General features: G+C 40.2%; 1 protein-coding gene across 3 annotated transcripts in view; it reads left to right on the top strand.

Annotated features, from left to right (window-relative positions):
* LOC118422783 (profilin-4-like) overlaps positions 1-8,775 on the top strand; it is a 27,061-nt gene extending 18,286 nt beyond the window's left edge. For all 3 annotated transcript variants that reach the window (XM_035830538.1, XM_035830537.1, XM_035830539.1), the window contains 2 exons: positions 4,413-4,518; positions 8,347-8,775. In XM_035830538.1, coding sequence (XP_035686431.1) covers positions 4,413-4,518; positions 8,347-8,375 — 135 coding nt within the window. In that variant the 3' untranslated portion in view covers positions 8,376-8,775. The remainder of the gene's footprint in view (positions 1-4,412; positions 4,519-8,346) is intronic.
* The last annotated feature ends 218 nt before the right edge of the window (positions 8,776-8,993 follow it).

Here is an 8,993-nt window from a genome sequence, read left to right as displayed (position 1 = left end):
TAGCACAGAGCAAACAGGGGAGGCTCTAGGTTTCAAAGGCGGGCGGATTAAGGGCTGTTCTGCACGCCGTGGTTGGCTTAGCACACCTGGAATATTCATGAGCAGGTACAGGTGCGTAATCCGGCTCGTAGCCAATCACGGGAGGGGAGGATGCAGACACCTGGGTTTTATGGGAAGTTGTTATATATAGCAGATCAGAAGGGAGCTGGAGCTAGGAGGAAGGGGGCAGAAAAATAGCCTCCTCCAGGCCTTCCTACAGGGGTATGTATAGCCTCCTCCAGGCCTTCCCACGGGGGTATTTATGGCCTCTACCAGGCCTTCCTACAGGGGTATGTATAGCCTCCAACATACAGGCCTTCCTACAGGGTTAGTGAGCATCCACCAGGCCTTCCTACAGGGGTATGTATAGCCTCCAACAGGCCTTCCTAACAGGGTATGTATAGCCTCCATCAGGCCTTCCTACGGGGTTGTGTATAGCCTCCATCAGGCCTTTCTACGGGGGTGTGTATAGCCTCCACCAGGCCTTCCTACGGGGGTATGTATAGCCTCCACCAGGCCTTCCTAACAGGGTATGTATAGCCTCCACCAGGCCTTCCTACGGGGTTGTGTATAGCCTCCATCAGGCCTTTCTACGGGGGTGTGTATAGCCTCCACCAGGCCTTCCTACAGGGGTATATGGAATTGTAGAATCTGGCAGAAGGGTGAAAAAGTGGCCTGGAAAGTCAGTCATAGGGGTTAACATTTTCCTGTCCATTTCCATCTAAACATTGTGGTGGTGAAACTCCGCTGGCAAATCATTCTCCTTACAGCCAGCATAGACAGTCTGGTATAGAGGCTAGCAGAAGAGAGATGAAGTTCTGGGAGATGCAGGAAGAAGAGAGCAGAAGGCAGGAGGATTGGAGGAAGATGTCTCTCAGCGACAGTCGGGTGTGACGGGTGTTTCCACAGCCTCTACACATGTGGGCATACTACAGCGCATGTGCATTAGCTGTGGGATCACTCTGTACACCGTTATACAACAGGAGACACTACAAGAGAGCTTCGTACATCAGGGTTAGCAGGAGGTAGCGACAGAACTGTTCTAAAAAATCCTACGGCCTCTACATGTACATACATGGGCCTTCCAAAGTATGCATTGCCAGTGTATGTGCATTAACTGTGGATCCCTTTGTATACTGACACTGCAAGGGAGCATCGTACAGCAGAGTTAGCAGGAAGAAATATTAAATACAGAACTGTTAGAGAGAACATTTTACAGCTTCTACACATGTGGCCTATCCAGTTAGCCCTGTATCCAGCCGTATTATACCTCCCGAGTCTCTTCTGTCCTCTTCGCAAGAGGAGAAGACAGAAGATAGTCAGGAGCTATAACACAGCTGGATACCGGGCTTCTATCCAGTGTGCATGTGTATAAGCTGTGAGATCGGTCTAGATCTTAGTATACACTGTTATATAAATGACAAAATTGTATAGCTACATGTATAGCATAATTTACAGGTAGTATCAAAATAAGAATAATTATTGTTGAATATACTGGTACTGTGAGCTCAGTGCCCTTTGCTTGCTCCTAGTTTTATCATGTCCAGAAACAATGATTGTATAGTGAATGCCTTTAAGTTTGCTGTCACAGTGATTTAGGTTCACGGTAGGGAGCAAATGGAGTGTTCGTGGTGGTTTTAAGTTCGGGATAGCAAGGTATTATATAAGTCACATACTGTACAGTCATGGGAACAAAACAGAAATACCACAAAAAACGCGAACATACATGTAAGCCACCAGGAAAAATTCAAGAATTATAAGGTAGAGTAATCAAATATCACAGTATATAACTTGCATAATTGCTCTGTTAATACAATACCGTAGAAAAGAAAATTCATCTAGAATCTTAATGTTTGTAGACTTTTATCTGCTTTCTAGGTAGGTAGGTACAGGACTAGGTAGGTAGGTAGGTATCTGCTTTTTACCCAACATTTGTCATGCCCAGTTCAATTGCACACAACCTTAGAAAGAGAATTTCAAACTTGCCCAGTAATTTTGCCCACTGTAGCTAATGTTTGCCTTGCAGGAGGTCTTATTAGGAGTATTTATGGCAGATAATAACGTCAGGAAGAATGTGTATTGTGTTGATATTAACTGGGAGATAATTTACAGCACATAAACTACAGGACTGTGTGTGGTTACAAAAGTGGGGGCTGTGACGTACTCTCCAAGCAGAGGTTAGGCTCTGGCTGTTTTTTTTATTTCTTTCTATAATATAAAGCATTCCTAGGTGTTTTTGTTGGGCTAATTCTGTTTTGTCAGGTTTTAGTTTTGTCCGCCTGCCAATCAAGAAAATGTGACTAACTTGACAAATGACCTAAAATTAGTAAAAAGACAAGCCAGAGCCTAACCTCTGCTTGGAAAGCACAGTGACTTGATAATTAGAGAAGGCAGTCTGTGTGCTGTGTGTATGCAGTCATGTGGATATTACTAGGGATCAACTTTATCAGGTCCAGAACTTAGACAGGGCTACCCTACCCCCACAACTTGCAAGCTCTGGATAGGTGTTTTCATATGAGTCCATTGGAATGGATTGAAATAGAATCAATGTTGGGTCAATTCGAATCCACTATGTCTTACCAATAGCCTATAACTGTGTGTTGTGTGTATGCAGTCATGTGGATATTAGGGATCAACTTTATCAGGTCCAGAACTTAGACAGGGCTACCCTACCCCCACAACTTGCAAGCTCTGGATAGGTGTTTTCATATGAGTCCATTGGAATGGATTGAAATAGAATCAATGTTGGGTCAATTCGAATCCACTATGTCTTACCAATAGCCTATAACTGTGTGTTGTGTGTATGCAGTCATCTTGATATTAGGGATCAACTTTATCAGGACCAGAACTTAGACAGGGCTACCCTACCCCCACAACTTGCAAGCTCTGGATAGGTGTTTTCATATGAGTCCATTGAAATCGATTGGAATGGATTCAAAGTTTGGTCTATTCTAAACTTCTTACCAGTAGCTTATACTGACCTTTGGTCACCTGAATGTGTTGTGTCCCTTTGTGTGATTCTATCCATGTTCTACACATGTACAGTAATAACTGTAGTCTGTCTGGTCTGAGGATTTACAGACTCATGCCCTCTCACCTTTAGAAATGTGACTACTGTATGTAATAGGCACCTGCCTCGGGGTAAATGTTTTGTTGGCTTTGTCACCATGAATATTTATGTGTACAACAGTTACTGTATGATAAATTACCAGGACAGCTGGGTACAACTGCTTAAAGTTGGTTGATACACAATCTTTTGAAAAATAATTCTATCATAATCAGTTTGAAAGAAAGCTCCTAGATGGCCCAAACTTATGTGGCTTCTTTCCAACAAGAGTTATTTACAAACCAAGAGTTGTGATCATCACTTGTAGAGAACACGAGGAATCAAAACTGGAAGTTCAGCTGCTGTACCATAGAAAGCAGCTAGGGGGCCCAAAATACACTCATTTTGAAGTCTCACCAAGACCTACCCACATACCAAATATTATGACAATCCATCGAGGCGTTCTCAAGTTATCATGTTAACAGAGAAACTAACAGACAGACAGACACATACAGTATATCAAACACTAACAAAAACGTACCCTTCTTGGGAAAGGTAAAAATCTGCCCATTCAGAGGCTACCAGACGCACTGTAAACATTACATCTGTATCACTGACCCGAACCTTTCCAATCCAGTGGATTAACATAATTACACGTCAACAATAGCCCTGTGCTTGGCGTAAGGCAAACCCATGATTAAACCATTCAGTATAGGTCTGTGTCAACTCTAAATTTCCAACACACGCCCATTCTTTGTTGTGAGTCATTATGTTCAGAATGGTATAGTGTGAATGCTGTGATAATGTCTCTTTGCAGACATACATGTATATGGACAAGCCTGTTTATGTTTTTGAGAGTGTTTGCTTGTGTGTGTGTGTGTGTGTGTATCTGTGTGTGATGTGATGGATTGTCTTAATGTTTGGTATTTAGGTAGGTCTTGCTGAGAATTCTTTGTTACCTCCTTGATAATTAAAGGTATTGTTTCTAGTGTGAATGTGTAAGAATTTGTGTGTGTGTCTGTGTGAAGCTGATTGTGTGTGTGTGTGTGTGTGTGTGTGTACATGTGTGTGTGTGTGTGTGTACATGTGTGTGTGTGTACATGTTTGTGTGTGTGTATATGTGTACATGTGTGTGTGTGCATCTACATGTGTGTATCATTTAGCATGTTTATCTGTGTGTTTGTGCAAGTGAAATGGGGGTTGGTTGTGGTGCAAACAGGCAGCCTGCTGATTGTGTGTGTGTGTGTGTGTACATGTGTGTGTATACATGTGTGTGTGTGCACATGTGTGTAACATGTTATTTATGTTTATCTGTGTGTTTGTGCAGGTGAAGCGAGGGCTGGTTGTGGTGAGAACAGGCAGCCTGCTGATTGTGGGGACCTACAATGACAACATGTACCCCAGCGTGTGTGTGGAGGCTGTGGAAAAACTAGGTGGGTTATTTATTCATTCATTCACTCACTCACTCATTCATTCATTCACTCACTCACTCATTCATTCACTCAGTCATTCACTCACTCACTCACTCACTCATTCATACTGACCTACAGACAACATGTACCCCAGTGTGTGTGTGGAGGCTGTGGAAAAACTTGGTGGGTCTGGCACTGAGTTCACTGTTGTTCATTTTGTTCTAACATTCGTTCATTCTTTCAATCAGTCATTTGTTCATTCATCATTCAGTACTTTTCATTTCATTTATTTCTGTCATTCAATCATCTATTTGTCCATCCATCCCTCTATCCACGAACCCAACCACCCATCCATTCATCCTTCTATTCCTTCATTCATTCTTATGATGTTTCAAATCTCCATAAATAGCACATTCTTATGTTTTGAGACATTATCAGGTGTACAGTGTACAGATGGTGTGTTAAAAATAGGACAGTCAGTGAAAAGGAATCTGCTTAATGCACTCAGACAAATCACACCAACATGAGGTAACCGAAATGTTATGATAAGTACAAACCTTTCCTGGCCATTTGTAGCCAAGCTTCTAATGGTGGCAAATTAGCACCAAGGCCATGCAGGCATTGTCTGGCTGGTGACAAAACAAAAGCTCCACCATGCTCTTCTGTCCAGAACTGCAGCTGGATGGACCTGTCAACAAGCTCTATTTATGGCCTACTCGGTTTGATCATGTGGTTTAGAAAAAGCCCTATAGAATCACAACACAAAACCCTGGTAAAAAAACATTGGGGCTTTGCTACTAACAGTATTTGATGACCGAAAGCAGGGTTTGGATTGATGTTTGCTGTTATGTATGTGAGAAAAACAAATTTTTAAGTAGAGAGATTGATGACAAATTTGTGTTCCATTTGTTAGTTATTCGTTGTGGTATATTTCAATGCAGCAGATGTTAAATGTAACCAGGATAGCATCTAAGCTACATGTTACTGATCAGGGAACATCACTCAAAGTTTGCCAGCAGTTTCGGTAAGGTTGTCTCCCGGTTCCTCACAGGATGGAAATCTGCCTCTTGCACCAAAAAGAAATTTTATCCCTCCCGTCCCAAAAATCTGCACCTCATAACATAAAATTAATGAAAATTTATTTTCTTAAGCTTAAAATAGCAGATTTAACAATGAAAATGAACAACATGGCCTCCTAAACGATGAGTGGGACGAATGAAAATTTCAAGCTGGAGACAAACTGGCTTTCAGCATCTTGTAAATTGTATATGTTTCAACTGACTAATGTCTAGACTATGTCAGTCAGTACTACAGCCTCCAAATACACCACAGTCTTGGCTTCCAGACAACTGGTACATTTTGTGAGAGAATTCCAGAAATCTCTGGACCATGAGGCTGATATTTCTGTTGAGTACAGTGCCAATCTGGTTGTCCCTGTGCCATTTAGGCTGTCTACATCTTTAAGTTTTCTTCCGTCCCTCTCATGTTTGGGAACTCGTGATGTACAATTCAGTTGTTAAATCTGTCATTTTAAGCTTTTGAAAGCACATTTTTACCTATTTCGCGTAATGAAGTTAAGTTTTTTGGGACGGAAAGGGTAACATTTTTACTAGTATCTGTGCCAACATGCGATTTTCCTTCCAAAGATGGAGGGATGGGTCCTTGAGTTGAGACAGCCCTGCCAAATGCCTTGTATGTTGTTGATTTAATGCAGAATATGCTTGCGATGGAAGAACTAGGTCTTGTGCCTTGCCACAAGTTGAACTTGTCATGGACGCCACACATATGTAGCATTGCTGCAATGGATTCCTCAGTTGACATGCAAACATGGGGTCTGTCTCATGACCAAGTTCACAGGGTGGACCTGACCTAGTTCTACAACAGGGCTGCTTCCAGCCGTTAATGTTTTTCCTGTCCCACCCACCCTGTTTTCCTGTGTTTGGGTCCGCCCATGTTTTGTTTTTTTCAGTGTAAAATTTGTTAATCTAGGCTTAGGAATGTACATTTTCATCACATTTCATGACATGAAGATTAGATTTTTTTTCGACATGAGTGCTGAGATTTTATCCGTAACAGCAAGTAAATTTTTGTCTCAGGACATTGGGATGGGTCCTAGAGAGAGCCCTGCTCTAGTACCACTTTATATCCGTTAATAGTTTCATCAGTTTGGTTCGTCATTGAAGTCTTTACACTTAACAGCCTAGGAAAGATTATGAAGGGAAAGATCTAGAGGGAAGTGAAATTGTTTTGCTCGAGCCCAAAAGTTGTCAATCATTCTAATGATACGTTGTTTATACAATGTAATACAATGCATTCCCTAAATCATCTTGCAGTTTCAAAATTGTGCTGGCAATCAAAACAAAATAATTTTTTTTAGTTTGACATGACTTATATAATCCAAGGACTTGCAAACACAACGTCTCTATCAATCTAGTCAAAATTTTAACAATAAATATCATAACTTAATGCAAACAAATGTCTTATCCAAGCTTGCTGTACGTTCTTCTAAACAGATTCGTCCCTTGGGGACCCTAAATACTTCTTCAACAATGGTTACAATCAAATAAGGTTGCTATTCACCTTCTGTACCCCAATTGATAAATGGTCCGTTCTGTTCTTTGTTAAGTTGTCAACCTCCTGGCCTTTACTTTTAAACCCATGAGTTATTCAGGCTGTTCTCTGTGCAGTTTGGACTGCAGCCAGAAATAAGTGATTGCTTAATACCTGTGGAAGCTATAATAAAACATTCACCAACGAACAGAAAGCCTCTCTCACGGAATACACAAATTATAGAAATAAAGGGCTATTTGGCTTCATACACTACCAAAAAAAAGGCAAAACCTGCTTTTTTCTGGATACAGTTTAAACTCGTATTTGAGTAGTTTATGATAATGTCAATCAACTGTCCATTGTCACGTGATGTGTTGTATGTTTCTACATGACATTATAATAAGCCGACAGGCATAAACTTGCAAATACATTTTCGAACAATAAAACATGCTCATATTTCATTCTTTCCTCACAAAATTCAACATATACGTTTTTACAAGAAAGTTGGACTACAGTACAGTAATTGTGGTTGAGTCTAGAAACTACTCTCCAAGCAGAGGTTAGGCTTCGGCTGTTTTTTTAACGTTTTTTTTTAGTCGTTTTTATCGGGCTTTCTATTTTCTCATTTTTCTTGAAGTATGCCAGTAGGTTTTGATACAGCAAAATAAAAAAAAAATAAAAAGCTTGATAAAAATGATTTTAAAAAACGTTAAAAAACAGCCGGAGCCTAACCTCTGCTTGGAGAGTATCTAGAAACATCTATTGTCATTGATTGACTGCTCCACTTCCGTTGCTGTATTGAATTTGATGGATTGAAACGTAATTATGTCATCTCTCCAAAGCAGTTTATACATTGGCATGTCAGCTCCAATTCTCTGTTTTTTCTACACTGTATTCTAAGACAACAAGGCATTAAAAGGGAAAGGCATGTTGTCTTCTTACTTATCAAAACAGTGGCTTCTGGATTAAAAACCTGACAGCAGCTGTAGAAACTGCTCACATATAAAGAGGGTTTTGTGAAGAGGGTGTTATGTGTGGAATCCCAACTCTCTACCCACAGGGTTAAGTTCTGTGACACGCCAGGCCATGTGTTAAGTATTATTGGATGACAAGATTGTTTTTTTATTAGCAAATGGGAGACGTAAGTAGTATGCACAGTTTTTCATAATAATGTTGGATTATTGCCGTTTTAAGTACCAGTTTTAATATACCATCTGCACCCAACAAAAATACACAGTTTCTCTTGTTTGTTATTTCAATGTCACTGACGTAATGTTTTTATTTATTTATTTCTTGCAGCGGACTATTTTAAGGAGAAGGGGAAATGAGGTTGGCAGATGCAGCCATCTTCTCACTTGGAAGCAAGATTTAAAACCTGAGCACTGGAACGATTATCACTCTAACTCATAAACTTTATTGTAAAGCGTTGTGTATACGGTAATATGATGTACTGCACACTGATAAAAATGAAACAGCTGTTGTATCTTATGTTCTTGAATTTTCTATACGATTGTGTAACCGAATTCTCGTACATATAGATTGTATATCAAACAATTATCAATGACAATTATCGTAATCCATCTACAGTTATTTCCAAGTACCGAGGGTTGCATTGGGAAGTTTGGGGGTTTTCGAAATTTTGGTGGAACTTGAATTTGTTTGTTTGACAGTTTGTGCAATCATGTAATGTGTTAATGCCTTGTAAATGTTGTACAGAATAAGTTTAATGGTATTAAAGTCACAAAGAGTTTATTTTCTACAATGTGTACAGAATAGTCAAGAAAGCAAGTCCCAAAGGTAGTCAACTTTCACCTATCAGTGATGATAAATGTTGAGTGTTGGATGCCTAGTTCTAGGATCTGTGCCAACATACTCTTTGCATTTTGCCTGCCCCTCAATTACAAAATTTTGGTAACATGGTATCGAATCTTATAATAGCTGGTCGT

This window comes from Branchiostoma floridae, chromosome 9 (assembly GCF_000003815.2).
Source record: "Branchiostoma floridae strain S238N-H82 chromosome 9, Bfl_VNyyK, whole genome shotgun sequence".
NCBI classification, from domain to species: Eukaryota; Metazoa; Chordata; class Leptocardii; order Amphioxiformes; family Branchiostomatidae; genus Branchiostoma; species Branchiostoma floridae.
Note: the sequence above shows the minus strand (reverse complement) of the source record. Positions and strands in the feature narration are given on the sequence as shown.